This window comes from Colias eurytheme, chromosome 9 (assembly GCF_061535395.1).
Source record: "Colias eurytheme isolate Ceu_HAF_F1 chromosome 9, ilColEury1 Martin Lab GWU primary, whole genome shotgun sequence".
NCBI classification, from domain to species: Eukaryota; Metazoa; Arthropoda; class Insecta; order Lepidoptera; family Pieridae; genus Colias; species Colias eurytheme.
In genome coordinates this window covers 9,513,251-9,538,024 of record NC_142988.1, presented here as the reverse complement: position 1 = coordinate 9,538,024, position 24,774 = coordinate 9,513,251, and the positions used below count along the sequence as shown (strand labels likewise).

The 24,774-nt window shown below is 33.2% G+C and overlaps 1 protein-coding gene across 1 annotated transcript; it reads left to right on the top strand.

Moving 5' to 3' along the window:
* The first annotated feature begins 666 nt into the window (after window positions 1-666).
* On the top strand, window positions 667-23,667 carry LOC149906041 (uncharacterized). The gene is made up of 11 exons (XM_090105711.1): window positions 667-780; window positions 2,723-2,819; window positions 5,618-5,798; window positions 6,457-6,625; window positions 6,944-7,053; window positions 8,045-8,157; window positions 8,943-9,079; window positions 9,525-9,677; window positions 9,936-10,116; window positions 18,995-19,134; window positions 20,412-23,667. Exons 3-11 carry the CDS (start codon window positions 5,625-5,627, stop codon window positions 20,669-20,671), a joined length of 1,437 nt encoding a protein of 478 aa, XP_089961837.1. The 5' UTR covers window positions 667-780; window positions 2,723-2,819; window positions 5,618-5,624; the 3' UTR covers window positions 20,672-23,667.
* The last annotated feature ends 1,107 nt before the right edge of the window (window positions 23,668-24,774 follow it).

Sequence of the window (24,774 nt, the reverse complement as noted above, 5' to 3'; positions counted from 1 at the left end):
TATTGTGTAACATATTTGCGGATAGGAATATACAGGTAGTTTAATACAATAACTAAAATGTTAGAAAATTGTATTACCTAAAAGTTACCACTGTAAAAGGATATGAACAGTTGTAAAATATATGACGAAATTGTCTGGTTATAAGCTCCATTATAGTTCTCTATGTTATGTTTTATGACTTGCCATTTTATCATCGCGTAGCTCGTAGTTGTAATAGAAGGAATTTCATAGTGCGATGCCGCGATTACAATACATTGTAATTTACTCCCTTTTATACGTTTAATAAATGTATGATTGATTTTCTTACAAATAGCGAAAAGAAAATCATATTAAATCATCAATCATTCATTAGCAAAGAAACGATAACGTAACACAAAATGAATTCAGATTGATCTCTCCTCTGCTACCGAAAGATTGACTACGTTTTTTCGTTTAAAATAAAAGATAATAAGTAGGTACCTAATTGATAAGCGAAACTGTGAGTTCAGCGACTCGCGGTGACCGCAACGAGTGGTCGGGCACTTAAAGCGATCCTCACACGTTCGCTCACAATACACCGGCCGAACGGAGATGAACTATCAAATGATAATAGATGTAACCGAGGGGCCGCAGTTAGTGTGGATCTGCGTAGGAATAACACTGTTATGTCGATAAGCTAGCCAATATTAGCGTTTTAACGGCATGTGTTTTGTCACAGAGTGCACGCGGAAGTTCCTGTTTGTGAATCTGTGTTTGTTGCATTTGTGACCCGATTTGCTACGTACTAATTGGTGTGTAAAGGTAATTAGTGTGGATTCGTATGCGTAAAGTATACAAATAAATTATAAGAACATTACACTGTGGTAAATTAATTCGGGACAGCTTTCATGGTGTGGACGAAAAAAAAAAAAACATATTGTTTCTGGAAGCTTGATTTGAAAAAAAGCTACATAATATTGCCTGTTTTTATGTATTTTTTTCATCGAATTTAACCACGAATTTTTTGTCATTTTCATTGTTGCTGTAGTACAGATTATTCAGAGAGTTCAATTAATCCAATTACAAATTGGTCCATCCAGCATTTATCTGTGCACCATTCATATTTTATTGATTTAAATTGAACGGTTTAACAAAAGTTACAGAGTAAATTGCGAACAAAATAACAGGCTGTCGAGACATACATTATTATTTGCAATTCAAATAATAGGTTTACAAAAATATTATATAATATAAATAAATTATCAAAATGAATGCTCACATACTTAGTTACTTATATAGAAAAGAAAACGATATGCTTAAAAATGAATGATACTTTGGTAAATAATGGGCAAAGTAATTTTTCATGTCGTTCAATATCACCGAAGAGTACAACAATGCAGTACTTTTCTATCATCAATAATATTGCTTTAAAACAGATAACTACGAAACTCTTGTTATTTGATTTATCCAATTGTAATATTTATTTAAAAAAGGGTACTACGGTAAACGTCTTTTTAACGTTGAGTTCGGTCTGGGTGAAATAAATAGTATTCCTTTATTCGTACGTTAAAGTTTTTTAGCTGAAAATAAATTCAACGGCGAAGACGATGAAAAAATAGGTTGTGAATATGTAAATTTGTATACGGAAAATAAATGATAAGGTTTTAAGGCTAAGTAGAACTTATAACTGAACAATTTTGGTTCTAGACTATATTGAAGAAACGCTTGTAGCACACGAAAAGGAAGTATTTAGGTACTTATGTATAAAATGTATAATAACATACGTATTAATACCCAATATTATGTTACTAAACTACTGCTATAAACTACTATTATAACTACTGTTATAAAGTATACACCATAAGCCATGGTTATTCAAAAACTCATATAATTTCATATAATGCCGAATAGGATTTACCAGTCCTTAGAATTACAGCCACCCATTGTCTACACAGATTGAGTACTTCAATATAATATATTCAAGTCACTCTTTGTTTCAATGTTTTGGGTCGGGCGTAATAAGAAAAGCCTCCCAGATTTGCAAAATAATAGCGAGATATTAACTAGAACTCCCAAATGAGAAATTAACTGTTCTTACATGACACACATTGACATTATCATAATCGTAAAATCATTAAGACTTCGGTTATCGTTTGAAAATGAAACACTCTTACAGGAAAATTTAAACATTTTCGATATCAAGTTTATTATCAAGCGAGTTTGCCAAAATTCGTCGATGAATTCTCTAAGGCCTTCCATTTATAAAACGCTATTCAATTTTTTCCTTTCATAACATGAAAATTATTTTTTGCAAGATGAATTACGTTTTTGATGTAGAGGAAAAATAATAGTTTAAATTTATATACAGTTAAAGTAAAATAGACTTGTTTTTGTATTGTAAAAACTTATTGTGATGTTTTATTACATAATTAAGTATGTGATTTATGAGAAATTTTAAAAATAATATAGAAACATTTTTATCGCCCAGAGAGCTTCCAAGGATATTGTATAAGAATACAATATATTTTAATTAAAACGTCATAATTGAGTGAGAAAACTGAAGCGTGGTAAAAGTGCATTTCATTTATTAGGTCAAGATTATAATATAGCAATTAATTTAATGAAGGTTACTTGTTTTATATAACAATAGATTTATCTGCATCTTTTGGGTTCAAGTTTAAGTTCAATACTTCTTGATAAAAATGTTAAAAACGAATAACATAGGCGCTAATTGTCCGAAATCTTAATGAAATCATTGTTTCAGGGTGGCAGGTGAATCTCAACTAACATGACCTAGTGCCCCATGACTGTGGCGCACCCCTCACGCCATTCTCATTCGCCGACCTAACACGCACACTCACGTAAGCAAATGATTATTATGTGTGTGTTCCACCTTGTTGTAATTTATCGGTGTCGTTACGTACCATGCTTTTAGCTCGCGGGGAATGTGACTCGGTAAAGATACCTAATTTACATGGAACAGGCCTTTTAACTTGAAGGGCCTCTTACAAGATTAATGTACTTGAAAGTATGAGGTTTTTCGTTCAGAAATAACACTTATGTCATATTTTTATAAAATTAAAATTTCAAAACACTATTGGAAATAATATGGCGATAAATGTATAGTTTGTATCGATTCTTAAAAGACAGAATACCTGTGATAGAAATAAAAATAAATACTATGGTAACGAATTATCTATAAACGTAGTGATAACTCCGCTGAACAAGTCCGAAAGAAGAAAGCGGAAGCTCCGGACCTTGAGACAAGGCCTCGACTACTTCCATAGAATTGCGATAAACATCCGACCTTTTTATCCAAAGGGTCTAAACCTAGTATTATGTAAATTTTAGGTTTTCGGTCTACGTTTGAATAAGTATATTCAGTTCAACGTGTATGGAGTAAATAGCTTTTGTATTTCTTAGAAGAGTCGGTACTAAACGGATTTTACGATTGCCCTGGGATCAACTTTAAGGGCATTCGCGTTGATAATGTTCACAGAGTAACTTTGTGATTAGTAATTAATTCATGAAATAACTCTGGACTAATCACAATTAAACTGTTGAATGCTATAAATAAATAATGATAAGCCTTAAAGCCAATGTTAATCTGGATTAGTCAAAGGGCTTTAATTAATAAGAGGCGCTAAATTGAATGTGACTATAGTGTTACATATAAACAATCTGTGACAGAGAAAAGTGATGGAAATTTTTCAAATTGCGTTTTCATCAAACGGTACGTATAGCCGGTTAAATATGTAAATGTAATAAAGTCGATATTAAAATTTAGAACACGTTTGCTCTCGTCTCTCAACCCGATTCAATTTCCTCTAATGTGGATTTATGCGTCAAATTAATGTATCTATATGTACGCGTTTTTCATTTCAATCGCTGCCAGATATGGAAATTTATATTATTTTAAAAGTATATTCAGTTGCATTACCTATTTCGTTTCAACGAAATGGATTTTGAAATGATTGAATTGTTTGTGCATGAGATTTTCTTTTGATAAATAAAATAACATAAATTTGTTTATGTAAGGCGCGGGACATATACAAGCGGCGCGGCGCGCCTCGGGCGCGCTGCCGGCGCGCCTGCCGGCGCGCATCGGGCGCGCTGTTGGCGTCCGAAAATGATATTTATATAGAGTGGTTAAATGCATTTTCTTCATGCATAATTTAGTAAAATTATGTTTTTTGTGCTAAAAGAGTTTAACATTAATTTGAAAGTAACGATTTTGTTTTGATAATTCCTTGTAAGTAAATAGCGAGGATAACCCCACGATTGCAAATATATCTTTGTTGGAAATGTTGGAATTTACTTGGAAAATTTTATAGTACTTTTAAAGTAATTTTAAAGTAGTACTGGTGTAATGATGGAAGAAAAGAAGGTTAAAATAACACAAAATTTATATTGTACTAGCGGTCCGCCCCGGCTTCGCCCGTGGTACATATTTCGCAATAAAAGGTAGCCTATGTTCTTTCTCAGGGTCTAAAGATTATCTGTGCCAAATGTCATCAAAATCGGTCCAGTAGTTTATGCGTGAAAACCATACATACATACAAACCTTTCCTCTTTATAATATTAGTATAGATAAAATATGGTTTTCAAACACAGGTTTACATTTAAACCATATAAATCTTATCATTAAAATCGCAGTTCAAAAGTATTTACAGTACTGATCATTCCACAATATTATTACAATTACAAATAAATAAAAAACACAATCAAAATCAGGATTATCTTTATTTCTGACATTGTAAATACATGGGAACTTTCATTATGCTCTTCTTCATTTTCACTTTCCCTACTGCCATCACCTGTGTAAATCATTTCATCGATTAATTCAATTCACCTTTAAAAATAAAACGAAGAAGGGTATGTAATAGCAGCTCTATATAATTCCACACAGAGAGAACACATTTTTGACTGACAGGCTACCGTCTCCTACCACCCGATTTGTTTTTGATTGTGTATGACCGTGAATTGACCTCTATTTGGATGCGATGGGGGAAGCGCGCCTGCGGTACGCCTGCGGTACGCCCGCGGCGCAACCGTGGCGTGCCGCCTCGTCGCCTTTCCAAAATTCTTTCATACAAAATGTATAAGAAGGACGTGGTGCAAAACAGATTCAAGAGGTGCGCTTATGGCACGCCCGCGCCCGCGCCGCTTGTGTTTGACCCGCGCCTAATAGATTTCGGAAAATTGTGAAAACGTTTTGTAATCTTTTAAACTTTAAAAAGATATTTGAACTAACACTTATTTATTGTACGGTGACAATTCCCAATAGTGCCAATCCTTTCTGTGTACCTTTATGAATATAATAATAACTTCTGAATAGATATCAGCAAAAAGTTATAGTTTTGGGAAATAAAGTACAGGTACAAGTTTAAGCTAAGCAGAATTTTTATGTATATGGATAGAATGCTTATGAGTCAATCGATTTTATAAAACTGTTTGCTACGTTTCATCCATTTTTCCCATTATATAAATTTCCAAATCATTCAAATAAGTGGTTGTTTTTTGATTGGATCACAAATTAATTCGTTGAGACATTAATTACTTTTTTTTGAGAAAGCGTAACGGAATTTTAACTTCCAACCAACTTACAACCCGTATTACACACATACAGAACTCCCTCTAATATCAAACATTACCACAGACTCAAAATGATGCCCCGTTGGTTGATATTCTGTTGCGTGGTGCTGCTCGCGCGGCCAGCTCACCAGCAAGGCGCTCAGCAGTGCCCAGCACCCAACACGATCACACCCTGCACTTGCACTGTGAAGAAGAACGGTCTGGATATACTGTGCGAGTTCACTGAGCAGCAGCATATACAGAAGGTTAGTGTGTAGTTTTTAGTACATACCTTTATGTTTAGAAAGCGTTCTGTTAAAATGAATTTTATATAATATAAACAAATAAGGTATGTAATACCACGTCGAAGAAATGATTTTTGTGAAATTTATGAGAATTTAATTTAAATCAGGTAGACAATAAAAAAATTTGAATCACCGAAAATCTGGGTACCATCTCCGTATAAAAATTGGACTGAAAATCGTCACCATAAATAAAAATAAAATAAAATAACATCTATGGATTGATTCAATCAGTGAAATACTACAAGTTTAGATTCCTCCTTCAAATTTCTTACAACATACAAAAACGTATATATCTCAGAGACTATGTTTTCATTTAATTACATTCCTGATTCAAGATTCACATTATACAATCTTGTTGTTAAGTGATTACCAGCTATGAGCCTATATAGGACAAAGAGGCTTGTTACTCAAAGCCGTGATGTTGTATAATTAATGATACAATGCATATTGTATATTGTAAGAGTACTTCGTAGGAATCTTTTTATAATACAAGTAATGTTAGTTTAATTTAAATTTAGTTGATGATTATACTATTAAGATATACAATAACAGTAGGGTAGACTGGGTACGGTTGTGCCTGTGTGTGGTTACAATATTAATATGGAATTTCTTGTTCCAGGCAATGAATACACTTCGTTCTAAGCCAATGATAATTTTCTACCTGAAACTGCGTCATAACAATTTGGCCAAGCTTCCTTCATACATATTCCTTGGCTTGGATATTCGGCACTTGACGGTACATAATAGTAGCCTAGCTGTTATCGAGGATTCATCTTTGAGTTCTATTGGTAAGCTTAACCCGAGTTTAACATATTATTTCATTTGAATTAACATTTTCTTACTTCTCTTCTACATAATTCATTTATTTTATATCATTATAGTAAGACCTCCTTAAATGTAAACTCATTCGAATAGTTATCTTTTTAATTTCAATTTTAAATTAAGAACGCTTCATCAATATGTAATCTGTAGCGCGAGAACCCGTAAAATTTTGCGCGCGAATGACCTGACTTTTACGAGTTTACTTTTTTTAATAAACAATTATTATTCTGAACAATGTAATAAAAGATGTTTCTTCACAAATTGAATATATTGGATTATTTCAGGCAACAAGTTAACGCAGCTCGATGTGTCTCAGAACAAACTTGCGACCATTCCGACCTCGTCCTTCACGCATCTAAACCATCTGCTTATTCTCAACATGAATCATAATAAGGTGAGGAAATGGAATACATATTGTGTTAGTATAAATATCTATGTACATTATTTATAAATAATAGCACTGTGGCCGTGACTTGAAAATAATATAAATCCGGTTTTTCATGACTACATTTATACCTTGAGTCTAGAATCTAGATCATTACATTAATACAATTTATCTTTCTTAGTATTTGTAGTACAAAAGTTAAAATGAGTAATTTTATCCGTAAATTATATTTCCATTATTCAAAGTCTAATAATACAACAAATTCACGCTTATTAATTTAAATTATCGCATCGGAAAATACATTTAAAAGCTATCCTGTTACAAACTTCCATTTAACAACACCCACGTAATTTGTATTTCGGTAAAGCGTCCACAAATAATAAAGAAGCAATTTCCTCTCAAACTTCACTAATGAAGTTAGTATTCTGTGGAAGTGAACGTTCTTGTACATGAACATCAATAATAATTGGCATTTCTAAGAATTATCTGAACTTCGATTCTTTGTCATTTTGTTCAGTTTAGTATAGGCGAAAGCAAAATAAAATCTTTATTGAGCTCACAAATATGGTATTTAATAAGCGAATCTGTCTTGCTAGCTAGGAAAATATAGTATTTTAATAAAAAAGGACAGGGGTGAGCCATATTAATAAATTCATTAATATTTTTCAAGCTGTTTGTCTGAAAAATAAAACTTAATTTAATTAACATAGTTAGTGTTAGTTCAGTACGAATAAATAAGAGTACAATTATCAAAATGTTCATGTTTAGTTCACATTAACAACACTAAAAATTATATTACGCCCAACGGTACATTAGTAAAATTGGTAATCGTAATCGAAGAACTTTAATAACAAAATCATAAAAAATTTAATGTAATGTTTGCGAAGTTTCAAATATCAAAACCATATATTAACTCAGCTTTTATTTCGCTTGTATTTAAACAAATACCCAGGGGTCTTGTGGCTTCAAATTTAAAACCTATTCAAATTTGTTTGTTCAGGTAACTGCGGTACATAACAAGGCATTTTTGGGACTCGACACTTTGGAAATTTTAACCTTGTATGAAAACAAAATATCGGTGGTTGACGGGGAAGCTTTTAAAGGCTTAGAAAAGTGAGTACATATTTATTATTTATAGTCTAGTAATATGTTTTTATACAGTTTGAATATTGTTTAATTGAGTATATGAAATCGGATATTAAAACTAGTGTATGATGATGTATCTAATACAAATTATGTCTTTCACACTGCTAATAAAATAAGGTTGCATTTATATTCTATTGAAAATAAGGACAAAGTACATTATTATTGTTGGATCTTTAATCATAAATGATGGCACCATTATAGCGATGGTGTTAGTCGAGCTAAAAGCATTCTTTTAGCTTTTCAGCTCATTACTTTTTATGTATTCAGATCCCGTTTACGTTGAATAAATTAGGAAAAAATGAGCTTATCTTTACCTTATCCAGGGTGATTCTTAATGTAACACTGAGAAACAAAGCGAAACCGTAAGCTTACCTTTTTTATACGATAGTCTACTGTAATACGAATATATATCATGTTCACTGCTTAAGAATATGTAATCAATACAATGGTTTTAAAGAAAAATAGTTATATTAATAAAATAATCACATTTTTCTTGCTTATAATAACAACTTTTTTCTTGAACTGGATAATTTTTCTTTATCAAAGGAAAATCGTTCTCGTACATTATTATGTTAGGAATATGCAAATTCGATGATTATATCTATTCAATCTTATCTTTATATTTTCAACGGTATATCAAACTACAACTTCCGTATATACTAATACAATAAAAACAAAAAGTAATTTGCATAACACAAACACAATTAAAACGGAACATCAGTGTGTGCGCTTATATGATAAATGGTTCCCAGGAAGCTGAAGCGTCTGAACTTGGGCGGCAACGAACTAACCGCGGTGCCGCAGAAGGCTCTAGCCTTACTCGAGAATTTGAAGAAACTCGAGATGCAAGAGAATCGCATTACTTCCATTTCGGAAGGAGATTTCGCGGGTAATGTAATAACATTTCCTTTGTATCTCGATATCCCGTCTTGTTTTATTCAGTACTCTTATTTCGATCAAATAAAAACTTAAGAGTGTTATTCTTTTTCGTTTCGTATGATAAATGAATTCTCGAATTTATGTTAATATTATAGAGTACAACGTACAGATACATAATATTTTTATTATTTGATATATTGCATGTTGTTTCGACGTGTTGTTATCACGCTTACAATCAAAGTTAATTGTATAATGTTTTGCAGGTTTTCCTCCGTTGATTAACATGTTATATTTGTTGTCGTTGATTGTATGAAGGTTAATTAGGTCGGTTTAATTATCAGATTCGAGTGTTGTTTAGGACACGTGTAACTGATATGTATTTAGTTAAAATAACATTCCAAATATTATGTGTGTCGTTTATATTTGTTTTGTTAAATTAATATTTTATTTACTAGGTTTGAGGAGTCTTGATTCACTGGGACTAGCTCATAATCAATTGAGAGAAGTACCATCTCAGGTATTTTCTCACTTAAATTTCCTCAATTCATTGGAACTTGAAGGCAATCTAATACAGCGCATTGATGAAAAGGCTTTCGTCGGCCTTGAGGGTAAGTCGGTTATAAATTTACTTATAATTAAATCTTCTTTGTCGTGGTTCATGATTTAAAAATCTTCCGAATTGATATTCTCTTTTGCGCATATTTTTGGGTAATTATGACATCAGGTTTTTGTTAATCAGTGAAAAGTTGAAAATCAAAATTATGTAAATATTGGAAGGTCTATATCATTATTACCTTAATTGATATATGTGACATTTATAGAATCATTTATGTAACAAATATAAAAATAACTATTGATTACTACAGAAAACTTGCAATACCTACGCCTGGGCGACAACCGTCTACACGAAATACCATCTGAAGCGCTACGCCCGCTGCATCGGCTACGACATCTCGACCTACGCTCCAACAATATCACATACATTAACGAAGACGCGTTCACTGGCTACGGAGATTCTATAACGTTCCTGAATTTGCAGAAGAATATGTAAGTATTATAATGAAAAAAAATACGTACTTATGTAAGGATTTGCAATACTACGCTTGAGCTACAACCGTCTACAGTCTACACGATAAATCGTTGGAAGCGCTACGCCCGCTGCATCGGCTACGACATCCAACCTACTAATTTTTATCAGAGCTATTTATTATAATTTCTGTTGTAATTATCCAATACAGACATATTTAATATTTATTTTAGTCTGTCGTGTACTAGATTCTACTTAGATACAGTTTTAGTCATAAGGTCGATGAACAATTAAAAAAAACTATAAGTGGTCTTTTTTTAATCAAATCTGCGTTCGTTCATCGTTGTATAAAGTTCGGTGACTTTCCTTTGCTACTTGAAGTGTTTTAGTTAATAAAAATATTCCTTTGGTTTTTATAATGACGCTAATATGTATTGCAAAAGGTTAATAAACTTTGATAATAAAGAAAAAACGTCATAGAACATCAAATACCAAAAACTTGGTATCTGTTTGCTCGAATATTTAAGTGGAAGGTTATATTTCACCGTTTTAGGCTTTTTATAGCGGGTTATAACTTTATAAGTAGAGCTTGGCGTAAGAACTTTCGGGGTAAGACTTGGGTCATTTATAATGTTGATAATCCTCAATTGTAATAATCGAGCTAACAAATCACGAGCATTTGGTTATGTATTGTTTTAGAAGTATGATAATTTATGGCTTTTAAATGCGCGATTTAAATCTTGGATCTTCCTTTCAAATTTGATTTATCATACAATATCTTCATTTGAATAAAATGTATTCAAAAATTATTGTGTTTTTACTTTATTTACTGTGGCAGTAATGACGAAAACGTAATAATATATGATAACTAGATGCTAGTGAATTAGCTAGATGAAGTGCTATTGGACTAACATGGTTAACTAATTATAATTGATGCTAGAATGCACAGATATGGCTAACAAGTGTGATTAATGTCATGCTGTGATTACTGTTAATGCTAATGAGTATTCTATACGAAACATCTTATATATAAAAATGAATCGCAAAATGTGTTGATAAGCGCATAACTCGAGAACGGCTGAACCGATTTCGATAATTCTTTCTTTTATATTCCTTGAAGTACGAGGATGGTTCTTATGTAGAGAAAACGTAAACACGTACGACGGGCGAAGCCGGGGCGGATTGTAATAAAACTATTATTTGAATAATAATTCATATCACTTCTGTCAACTGTCATAACCACGAAAACATACTCTCGTGAAGATAAAATCGTTACTACGGGAAATATTCTAGTTTATGTCGTTAAAAAGTGAAAAAAGTGGAAAATATAACCTGAAGTTCATGTGTGATTGTTATCCAGTGAAAGTGTTGTGTTTTTCGTAAAAAAAACTAGTGCTAAAACTCTATAGTGACACTTAAAACTTTTTGCAAACTACAGACTACCCTCAACTAAACCTTACATTTCTATTGTCAAGTGAAGATGACATGACATTGACATGTCATGACAATCCATAGACAATATTACCTGTGTTGCTACTACCTAAATAAATAATAATAGAATATAAATATCATTAACTTTTAAAAATAATAAATAATAAAAAAAAAATAAAAAAAAATTAATAGCATAATACTATATATAAGTAAATAATGATTAATGAATATAAACATGCTACTAGTTTGATCATTGAAAAAAAATGAGTAATTATAATGAAAACTCCCCAACTTGTATTGGATGAGTATAGGCCTGTTGCAATATTGCCCTCACCAGCGAAGGTTTTCGAGTCTGTGGTGCAAAAAAGCATATTTACACAGGTGCGATCTCACTTGTCAGACGCTCAACATGGCTTTAGACCCCAACGTAACACTGCTAGCAATCTACTAAGCTATATGGCGGATATTATACCCGTAGTCGACGGTGGCGGACAAGTCGATGCGGCCTACTTTGACTTCAAAAAAGCATTCGACCTGGTCGACAATGATGTGCTGATAAAAAAGTTAGCAGAATTTGGATTCACTCCGCATCTGTTAAACTTTATGGCCAATTACATGACAGATAGGCAGCAATACGTAAATTATGCTGGACATGCATCAAATCCGTATTTTACCAGATCTGGTGTAGTTCAGGGCAGCAATTTGGGCCCCTTGGAGTTTATTTTGATGATAAATGATCTTCCAAAGGTAGTTCATTATGCAAAGTGCTTGCTTTTCGCTGATGATCTTAAACTATCAATGGTAATAAAAGATATAAGTGATTGTGAGAAACTACAGAGCGATATTGATAGAGTTGTAGACTGGAGTAAAAATAATTTATTACTGTTCAACACCGCAAAATGCATGATAATTACTTTCTCTAAAAGTACTCAAAACCAAACAAAATATAATTACCACCTTGACGGGGCACAGATTTCGAGGGTAACTGAAGTTAAAGATCTTGGCGTTAATCTCAGTGCTGACTTGAGTTATAGTAAGCATATAACTAATATTTGTAAGAAAGCTTTTAAGAACTTAGGGTTTATATTGCGGATGTCTCGAAATTTTTCGAATATTAGAGCTATTATTAATTTATACAATACTCTAGTAAGAAGCCAGTTGGAATATAATTCCTTTATTTGGGGCCCGCATGAAATTAAATATAATCTTATGCTAGAGCGCATACAAAATAAATTCACTCGTTTCCTTTACATGAGATTATATGGGGTTTATCCTTTCTATCCGCTTATGTATCCGACTTTATTCGTTTTGGGCATGGTGGGATATAACGAGCTGAGGGTTAGAAGGGACCTGGCGTTAATCTCGTACCTGTTCAGGATTTTTAGAGGTAAGATACATAACGCGGATATTCTGGGTAAAATGTATTTGTATGTACCAGATGGATATGTGGGGCGCCGGCGCCGGCCTCCGCTGCTGCTGGTGCCGTCCGCTCGCACCAACTTGCTAGGTCAGGCACCTATGACGCGTGCACTTCGTTCACTCAATGAAATAGCAATTAAAACGGATATATTTTGTTGCACTTGGGATGAATTCACGCGAGTAGCTTTATTTGTAATATGCTATAAAAAGTGATAATGTCTTTATTTGTATGTTAAATATTTATAATTTCAATGTAACCAATTAAATGTAAAACCACTATCGTATTGGGAAACTGTAATGTTAGTGTGTGTCTTTTGAATAAATAAATAAATAAATAAATAAATATTTCAAATGAAACTGAAACTCAGCTAATGCCAAGGAATAATGAGAAATCACCTAATAAAACCACTGCTTGTAAACAAAGCAACAAAAAATCTGTACAACAAGCGTTTCACCCAAGCTTATTCATGTCAAAACCTAGAAGCATATCAACATCTGAAATTGAAAACACCCAAACTCAGTCCAGTTCTGATTTAACCCAAGACACTATTCCTCCTACTTGGCAACGAGTCCCTTCCCTAAGAAATGCCAAGCGGAAAAAAACATCCTCTCCATCTCCAGAAAGAATATCAATTCACAACCAGTACTGTGGTCTTCCCGTTGACCAAAGGGAAGATGATTTGAGTAAAAATAGTGAACCCATCAAGAAAGTAACAAAACCACCTCCAATAATATTATATGGTATCAAAGATGTCAATAAGCTTACTGAACTATTAGAAAACACCATTAGCAAAGAAGACTTTACTTACAAAATCGTTAACCAAAACCAATTACGCATTAATTGCCAAACTATAGATTCTTATAAGAAAACAGTATCTATTGTCAGAGAAAAAGGTTTAATTGGACACACATTTAATAGCAAAGATGAACGCCCCTGTAGAATCGTCATCAAAAACCTTCACCATACTACACCCATCACAATTATTAAAGAAGCCATCGAGGAAACTGGAAATGTAGTTATTGGAGAAATAATTAATGCCAAATACGGGCCAGACAAGAAACCAACTTCAACATTCTTTGCTAACCTAAAACAGAATTCGAACAATACAGCTGTAAAAAATATCAAATTTATCTATCACCAAGCAGTCACTATAGAAGATCCCCGGAAACGAAACACTATTGTACAATGTCAAAGATGCCAGCAATATGGCCACTCTAAGAATTATTGTATGAGGCCCTATCGCTGTGTTAAATGTGCACAATCTCATAGAACGGCAGATTGCCCAAAGACTGATCGTACTACACCAGCAAAATGTGCTTTGTGTCTTGGTGCACATCCAGCAAATTATAAGGGTTGTGAAGTGTACAGAGAAATTCTAGAAAGAAAAGAAAAGAACCGCTCACATCTTATAAATAGAGAAACAAATAAAACAATACAAAACTCTAACACTCAAAACCCACTGCTAAATAGTAAAGATAATTTCACACAAAATACTAATAGCAACAAAAACATGAGATATTCTGATGTACTACGAGGTAATAAAAACAATGATCCTATAATTCCACCAACAAACAAAACCATTGAAGACATGCTACTCAGACAAGCAGAAAAATTTGATCTTATACTCCAACAAATGAGCACACTAATCAACCTGATTACTACCCTCGTGTCCAAAATATCAAAATGACGTCACTCAAAATAGCAACTTGGAACCCAGACGGTCTGTCTCCAAAAAAACATGAAGTTGAACTTCTATTGCACTCACACCAAATTGACATACTTCTTGTGGCTGAAACACATTTCAATAATAATAGCACTTTTAGAATAAGTAATTATGATGTATATGCAACTAACCACCCAGATGGTACTGCTCACGCCGGTGCTGCTGTTATAGTCAAGTCCAACATCAAACATCATGCCCAACCTAAATACAGAACAGCCCACTTGCAAGCAGCCACCATCTCGATTGAGGATAAAATTGGAAATTTTAATGTGTCTGCTGTTTACAGTCCTCCTAAGCACAAAATAACAGATGAACAGTACAATGAATTTTTTAACACACTTGGCACTCGATTTATTGCCGGCGGGGACTGGAATGCAAAAAATGTTCATTGGGCTTCAAGACTCACTAACACTAGGGGGAGAGAACTCAAGAAGAGTATTGACAAAAATATGTTAGGAACCATCTCTACATCAGATCCTACCAACTGGCCAAGTGATTCGAAAAGATTGCCTGATGTTATTGACTTTTTTATAATGAAGGGTTTATCAAGCCTATTCCATCACATACAAACATGCCTGGACGTTGACTCGAATCATGTCCCAGTTATACTAACCATTGGCATAAATGCTATTAAAGTTTCAAAAAGTATAAAACTTTATAATACACGCACTAATTGGAAAAGGTTCCACAAACTGGTTAACGATAGGCTTGATCTGAAAATACCCCTGAAGACTGAGACAGATATAGATGAAGCTACAAGAATTTTTACCACAACAATACAGGAATGCTGCTGGACATGTACCCCCAACTTACCGAACCGCCTACCTCAGGACAAGCTTATCTCAGAATCCATAAAAACAAAAATATTAGAAAAAAGGAGACTGAGGCGAGTATGGCATACAAGTAGACACCCAAACGATAAAAAGAAACTGAATAAAGCCGCCAAGGACCTGAAAGCTCTTTTATCCGAAGCCAATGATGCATCGATGCAAGCTTATCTGGAAAATCTAACAAACACCAAAGCCACAAATTACTCACTTTGGAAGGCATGCAAAAACTTTGACCGGCCACTTCATCACAAACCACCAATTCGAACTCAAGGCGGGAACTGGGCTAAATCCCCGCAAGACAAAGCTACAGCTTTCGCAAATCATCTTAGTCAAGTTTTCCAGTCAAACTGAACAGAATATGACGATGATGAAACGTATATTGATTCAGTTCTCATGCAGGACTACCAACTCGATCTTCCTCTAAAACTAGTAACTCCTAAAGAAATCCGTAGGAACATTACAATCATGGACGGTAACAAAGCACCAGGGTTTGACCTCATTGATGGAAAGGTCCTGAAGGAATTGCCACGAAAGGGAATAGTATTTCTTACCTCATTATTTAATGCTATACTGCGAATAGGGCACTTTCCTGATTTATGGAAAGTCTCGCAGGTCATAATGATACTTAAACCTGGGAAGCCTGCTCATGAATTAACCTCATACCGACCGATCAGTCTTCTGCCAACTACATCTAAATTATTCGAGAAATCTCTGCTCCATAGACTTAATGACATCCTTAAACAAAAATCAATTATCCCTGACCATCAATTTGGATTCCGTAGTGAACATGCCACATTGGAACAGGTCCACAGAGTTTGTAGAAGCATAAGAAAGTCCTTTGAAAAGAAAGAATATTGTTCATCTGCATTTCTTGACATACAGCAGGCTTTTGACAAAGTTTGGCATAAAGGTCTATTGTACAAAATCAAAAATTTATTACCACATACCTTCTATGGAGTTTTGGCATCTTATATATCCAATAGAATATTTCAAGTAACAGAAAACGAATGTACATCAGGCTTCTACAATATCCTTGCTGGAGTACCACAGGGATCAGTACTCGGACCAGTTTTGTACACCCTATACACATCCGATATTCCAAGAAACTCAGATGTAGTAGTTGCGACGTTTGCAGACGATACAGCGTTACTTGCATCACACAAATGTCCGATGCAAGCATCCCAAAATCTACAAAAGGCACTGAATGAAATAGAATCCTGGATGAAAAAATGGAAAATTACTGCCAGTGTCACTAAATCAGTACACGTGACCTTTACTCTTCGCAAAGATAACTGTGCTCCTGTAACACTAAACGGTACTCAACTTCCCCACTGTGATACTGTCAAGTACTTGGGCATGCATCTAGATCGTCGGCTTACCTGGAAAGAACACATTAAAAAAAAAAAGGGACGAAATAAATTTAAAATACAGAGGACTCCACTGGCTTCTAGGTCGAAACTCAAAATTGTCCATGAACAACAAACTCCTCATTTATAAAACAGTTCTTAAACCAATATGGACATACGGACTGCAACTTTGGGGTGCAAGCTGTAACTCTAATATAATGATAATGCAACGAGTTCAAAACTATATTCTCAAGCAATTATCAGGTGCTCCCTGGTTCATCAGAACAGAAGAGGTCCACACTCTATTGAATATACCAACCATCAAAGAGGAAATATGTACGCAACATTTTTCATACAAAGTGCGATTGGGAAAACATCCAAACCCACTTGCTACAAAACTGCTTGAACCTGAAAACGTGCGTCGACTCAAAAAGCGACGAGACATTTTTGACTAGTCAACACTGCCGGCTACCAAGCCCGATAAAATAAAGGGTGGACTCCAATGGGAGCAGCATCCTTCCTACCATACGCGCCTTCAACATATCCGCTTATAGTCTAGCGACTGATCGCAGATATAATAATAAAAAAAAAAAAAAAAAAAAAAAATTTGAATAATAACTCAATATAATAGTACAATTCGTTATCAGACACATACAATAGGTAGGTACATGCGTGTATTTCTATTCCTGAACTTTCTTCATTTTTATACTATTAAAATAAATTCAAATAGTCCTTTAAGTTAGTTTCAGTATAAGTACGGTATATAAAATCTGCCATCGACTTGTTTCCGACACCTATTTATGGAAATAAACCACGTTGTAAATTTGAAATTCAATTAAATATTAAAGCTACACAATTTTATAAACATAGTTTCGATAACACAGAAGAGACGAATCAATAATTATATTACTAGAGTCTAAAATGAAATATTATTTATTAGAGCTCATTCTTGCCATTGATATATAAAATATTTGTATCCCATCTTTTCTTTTCCAATAAAATGATAATCAAAAAAATATGATTACTATAGGTTCCTATATAAAATGGCATAATTTGTTTTACTTAACTACCAGAAAACACAAGCTTCGCCAGTATGTCTAATGGCAAAACTTATAATAATTAAAGACGGGTAAAAAGCAGCATTTACAACGAATAATTACAGACCCCAACCAAATGAATACTTAAAACGTGTTTTTCAAATTTTAGTTGAAAATAAGCCATAAAGGAATCCCAAACTCAATTTAATTATTCAATATGTTCACGTTTATTTAGGCCGTTTACGTTCATATTTATGAGATGGGGACCTGAATTTTGCTGCGTGTTCACCTAATTACTGTATTTAAATCTTTCCGTATATCTATGATAGTTATTTTTTATGATAAATTATATTTTTAATTTACCAAGTGATCTTGAAAATATTAATTAGTAACAGATTAATAATTAAAATAAATTAAATTGATATATTATGGCAACACAAAAATGGTCTTGATTGCGTTAGACAGAACTTATTCCTGATGATCATGTTGAATCGCAATTTATAGGTAAGATCAAAAATGAGTACAAATTTCCACGAATTGCCTTAATAGTAAAATAAAAGAAGCTAGTAAAAATGATTATCCCATTATTCGTGATCCTAACGGCCTTGACAGTATTAAGATATTTATAGCTGCTATCTTAGACAAGATTAATTCTGTTGTGGGGCGTTGGGACGTCCGTGTTTGATTAATTTGGCCCGATTCAGTACAAGCGTCTTTTGTTAATGTCGCCTGGGACCTGCGGCGTTGTAGCTTCGTTAATTGAGACAAATTATGTGAAAAATCAATAACTGTAACGCTTAGAACGTTTTTATATTGTTGGGTAAAATCGTTTCAATTTGTTTGGGGTTGTTGTTTTGAGGTTTTTGTAAAGATTGTTGTTTGTTTGAAGATTAACAACATAACATAAGAAATAACAATTACGAGTAACAGTATAATTATGAAAGTTTCGTTTGATAAAGGCAATTCATTTTACCAAATGAAAAAATGATATCGATTGATTAATATATATATATATATATATATATATATATTTTTTTATAAGACGGAAATATAATCAATCAATAAGTCTTGTTTTAATAAACTCAAGTCTCATACTCATATATTTTTACAGGATTCACCAATTGCCGACGATGGGCTTCGATAATTTGAATTCCTTGGAAACGTTGAATTTGCAAAACAACAAGCTACAACATATTCCTGAAGAGATAATGGAGCCCATACTTGACACTCTCCGTGTTGTAGATATTATGGGTAAGAATTCTAGAAAATCTATACTAATATTATAAAAAATGAAGAGTTTGTATGCTTGAACGCGCTAATCTCTGGAACTACTGGTCCGATTTGAAAAATTATTTCGGTGATAGATAGCCCATTTATCGAGGAAGGCTATATTATATCATCTCGTTTAGATCAATTGGAGCGAAGCACTGCGGGTAAAACCACGCTTCAAGTCTTTTTAAAACAAATTATTTATGCGACTTTTCTATAGAGAATTTAAATTTGTTAACACAATTTATTTTTAAGACTTTCACAAGTTAAATTAACTTCTAATGCAATTTACTTTTGGAACAGTATGCAGTAAAAACGAAATAGAGTCTGAAATTCTTTACGAAACTTTTCTCATTTGATTAAACAACGAAAGTATTTGAAATTCTGCATCTGAAGGAAAATACGAGTGCAATATAGAAACGAAGTGGAAAATTTTCAGTGAAATTGAGTGTCGATTCGGGAACATGGCAGCGTACTACACTCAAAACTATTTGTTTGATAAAATTTCTTACTGCAGTAGTGTATTTCATCTGGGAATAATTTTCTGTTTCAACATTTATAAAACCCAAATCATAGAATAATAACTTAATAGCTAGCCCAAATTAAACACAACATGTGCTTCTTGTTTCTAATTTTGGTTTCGTTATACGCTAAATATTTCGGGCATGGAATCAAACAGGAATATCAATTGTCTCTATTAAACCACGAGCATTGCAATATTTCGTAGTCAGGAGTTTAAACGATATCAATATTTTAAATAAATAGTGGATATTTCAGTTTAAGATTTGAAACACATAATATGATAATTCAATATTTTTTACATTACTTTTTATTTCCAAAAAAAGCGTGTGTGCACGTGCATCTGACACGTGTCAGATGTGAAACTTCTTTGGCAAGATTCAGAGATACCAAAATCGTCCATGACGTGACGGTATTGCCATTACGCGACCTTGATATTTTACTCTCAACGCGCCAAAAGAAATTTCCTTAAAAAACAAATTGGTTGTCTGTAAAGTCGGTTTACTGACGATAGTTGAACGTGACAACGTCCGATTGTGCTTCTTTGTCGCTCGTTCCGCGCTCTCGCTTGCACTTCTAGCATATGGAACGCCTCAGAGCGAGGTAACGCCGCATGAGTCATGTTTTTTCATGCGTGCAGCCGGCGCTATCGAATTATAAGACGTTGTCACGTCAAAAATCCTTCTCTTAATTTAAAGACATTCGACATTTCGTTGTATAACAACTTACGCATTTTCTAGACAATCCTCTAATCTGCGAGTGCGACCTGGCGTGGTACGAGGCGTGGCTGGCGAGCCTGCGCGACCGCGACGACGAGATGATGCAGAAGAAGCGCACCGTCTGCACTATGGTCAGTGAGCACCGCGAGTACAGCGTCGCCAAGATGCCGCTCGAGAAGATGAGCTGCAAGCGGAAACCCGGCTACGGGCCCTCCACAGCCTCCAACACCTGCCCCATTTTCGCCCTCAACCTCATCCTCCTCGCCGCCAGAGGACTCTAGTAAGTCTATTCCCTTAAGTCTATTCCTTCATTTAGGTCCGAAGAATCAACTCGAGCCAGCTGTGGCCGGATAGCTCGACGCGAACTCTTCGCTCGTCTCGTCTCCAGCGCGATGAATTTGTGCAATAAACATATACATATCAATTTTGGGCTGAAACGTAGTATTTTGGGATGGCAATTTGTGATAAGATGTTTTTGCGAGTGTGATACACGTATTTTTAAACTAGGTACCTTCGTATGGAATGCCTTACTTTAGAGTAATGAAGGCAAAGCGTCGGCTCCGTTTGAGGAGCGTTTTCTAAGCGGGATTTAAGACGTAGTCGAGAATTGTGATGCCATGAGCTATATGCGTTTCGTTTAATCTTTATCGATACCCAAATATAAATCTTCTAATATTTTTTATCGTTTACCCCTAACTTTAATATTGTACACGTATTTTAAGCTTTTGTGCATTTACCATGTTGACTACTATGGTATCGTATAATTCTCTAAATCTATTAAGATTCCGGGCGTTAAGGTCGTAGCCTGAATTTGATACGAGGACTACAGGGAACGAAAGGAGCAGATGTTTTTGTGGGAATTTATGTATTTTCCTGTAATTTTATGAAAAATGTCGTTCTCTGAGAGTTTCTGGCTACGACCACTCAGAACGTTCTGGTTATTATTAATCTTTAAGTATTAAAATATCTCCTTTGAATTACTACCTCTTGTTTAATAAATTTAGTTAGTTTTATTGCTCGAAAGATTATTATTGTTACTGAGCCCCTAAATGTTCGATTTGATGTAGTTTAGTTTTATGTAGATAAGTGTTAGATAAATTTTCTATATAAATTATAATTGCTGTTGATAATTTTAAATTGAGTAGCATTAGTATACTATTTTCAATTATGCTCGACATGTAAAAGTACCATTAATTTCACATTACCAAGATATTCACTAGTCCATGTAAAAGTATTGTTGAGAACTGCAATTGTTAAAATGAATATAACAAATCATATAAGTCGATGAGTGTGGATAGTTTATTTTTTATTGAGTACATTACTTGCATGTTAAGTTTTACTTTAAGTTAATATTTGTTTATTTTTATTATGTTTGAGCTTTTAATACCTCTGAAGCTTGAAAATGAATGCATTTTACTTGAGGTTTTAGGCTTATGAATTTATTAGTTTAGTAGGATAACTCGTATTGCTATATTTATTTTAAGCTGTAGGTTTATTGATATTTCATAGTAAATTAATAAATGTGACTGCAAACAAAGCGCATGCTGCAGTTTTCGTGAAAATACTAAATTGCTTTATTTTGCATGACCTCTTTAAAATTTTGTTCTAAAACTCATTTTTTACTATTAATTTCGATTGCAATCTTGGCAAGCGTGGTAAAAATTATTGTAGAAACACGTTTCACGTGCAAGAACCTTATTGGTATACACTGTTGACAAAATTAATTTAACAATGATTGCACCCTTTATAAGTGAAAATCCAAGTGATAAAAAACGTAACCTAAAACATATCCCTTAGTCTGAAATTTAATATTAATATTATATAAATTATTATATTATGTATACAAATATTACAATTGGATTGATAAGCTTAGTATGAAATGAAAATTTTGGTAAAATATACCTATTTCGATTGGTTATACGCGAACGCGAAACCGTTTTAAAAATATCTCGCAAAATTCAAACTTCAGTGTTTCATACAAACATTGTTGTACAAAATGTGCGATGCCTGTTAGACGCGAGATTGAATACCCGTTTTGTATTCTTTTGACAGGCGTTTACACATTTTACCATATAAATCTATTATACCAGTAGAATAATAAATTGATCGTATATTTCGTATTGATGTTTATACTAGTAATGCACCATTGGAGATCATTAGGCACGTAGAATTAAGAGAACACGCGTAGTGTTGGTCAGAGTCAAAGAAACCTGATAATTAAGAATTACGACGCCGTCTTGGGCGGTACTTTTCTCTATAAGTGTTTAATGTATTCTTCAATATTGGATTTTTCGATATCTAGATGTCGTGTTTCATGTCTGCTATTATTGTGGGAAAATTTTATCGTACTAAATGATGGAATGCATGTCGAAGTTAACACGAGATTAAGATCAGCAATGTAGCTCGTAACTGAAACCTAAATCGATTGCAGAAATATATTTAGAACTCTATTACCAGTTTTAAAGGAAAAGAAAACAAACTGAAAACAACGATGATATCTTAATAGTTCCATCATTTATGTAACGTCGATAAATTATTGTCTCTTATTCCGTACTGGCGCTTTATTTGTTAATCTGACGTAAGTTAAAATATACTTTATATGTAATTCGATTTCATATAGAATAATTCGATGTTTCTATACTTATATTTATAATTATCCTTATCTTAAAGTAGTCAAATTTTATTAATATAAAATATTGATGATTGTAATCTATTATATTTGTATTTTTAATTTTCTTTACGTAGAGGCTTCAACTTGTTTTCTAATAAAAAGAGAAAATTGCGATATATGAAAGCTGTAGTTATTTTAAAAATAAACATATTTTGACGATTAAGACTTAAACATTTTGAAGAAAAAATCGTAAATATTATAAAACAAATGCCACAAGTAAATTAATATCATGGACCTTACATTGCATATCAATTAGTGTTAAGATTATATAGTTATATACTCTTTATTGTTATATATTTATCGTATATTCACTGTTAATCATTGTTGTGGAAGCTTATAAATCGATGTTTATCTGTGTGTTACATGTATAATGTATTCAATCTATTTGTGTGTCTGTGTAATCACGTGTTTTATCAGCAATAATTAGGAAACTTAAAAATAAATTTAATCTGAGAATATAAAGTTTAATAAATCTGTTGGAAACTATTTAGTGCGATGTGTTCACGGTTAATAGTCACATTTATTAATTATATTACGTAAAAATCTAAGTCTAATATTGAAATCTCGCTGTAAAGGTGTAAACTTTGATTGTAATAAAAATTTAAATATGGTATAACGTTTGTTTTAATTACCCTATCCCTCTATTTTATAATACACAAACACACACACACACACACACACACATGATGAACCATATTTTAACAAATTTGGACTATCTACAAGACCATCAAATGAAATTCAAGGGAAATTCATAGTTATTAATAACACGAAATTGCTGCATTAATTAGGCACAAAATGGAAACGTGTTCTAAGAACTATTCTATTCACCTTACAATGTGTACTAACACTAGCATACTGCATTCGGTATTATCAACGGGATTCCTTTTGTAAAGCTATTCTGCACTGAAACGGGTCACACGACTTAAGAAAGATGACAGCGTTCACGTGACGAGCTTACAGAGCTTCCACTGACCAAATGCCACGTACTGCTGAATTATCACTTGAATTTTAGATTCTCATGGGTATTTTTCATACGATCTGCAATTTAAGATGTAAATATAGTGAAATTAAATGAAAAAGAGATATGCTGTAGGCAAGTGCTTTTGATATTGAATGAGATATTTTTATATCTTACGGTAAGCAAAAAATATAGCCTATCTATTTTTTTCCCTAGCTATTCTATAGCATAGTGCCTGCTTGGTTGATTGGAGTGTAGAATGATCAATGCCCTCGACGAAAAATAATTACCAGTATGTATTGTAAAATTCCTTATAATCTACCTACTAGATATTTTATTTTTATAATTTAAGTCGCATAAAGTAAACAGAGAGAATACTTATTTTAATTTTGACAAATACCTAGATACACAAATTAGAAAACGTAGATAAAAAAAACATTAATATTTGTAATTGAGTGAAATACAATATGTTTTTGTAATACATTATCAGGTTTTAAAAAAATCGAATTATTAACATTTATATATATATAACAAACCTCATACACTCAATCACAAAAATAAATGAACAAATCCATTAATATCCGAACACCCGTATTCATTTCATTTTTAATTGGTCGTCAGGAACAAATTATAATTATGAAATATGACCCTTCGTAAATACAATGGGAGTATTCAACGCGTTAAATTCGAGAAAGTCCTTGCTTATCAACTAAAATTTGAAGTCAAATTTACATTGAATAATGACGCCTTTGCGC

Excerpts from the sequence above, each read along its gene's own strand:
- LOC149906041 (XM_090105711.1), top strand. The coding sequence starts at position 5,625 with ATGATGCCCCGTTGGTTGATATTCTGTTGCGTGGTGCTGCTCGCGCGG. Across the intron at positions 5,799-6,456 it reads AGCAGCAGCATATACAGAAG|GCAATGAATACACTTCGTTC; the intron begins GTTAGTGTGTAG and ends TTCTTGTTCCAG. Across the intron at positions 9,678-9,935 it reads GGCTTTCGTCGGCCTTGAGG|AAAACTTGCAATACCTACGC; the intron begins GTAAGTCGGTTA and ends TGATTACTACAG.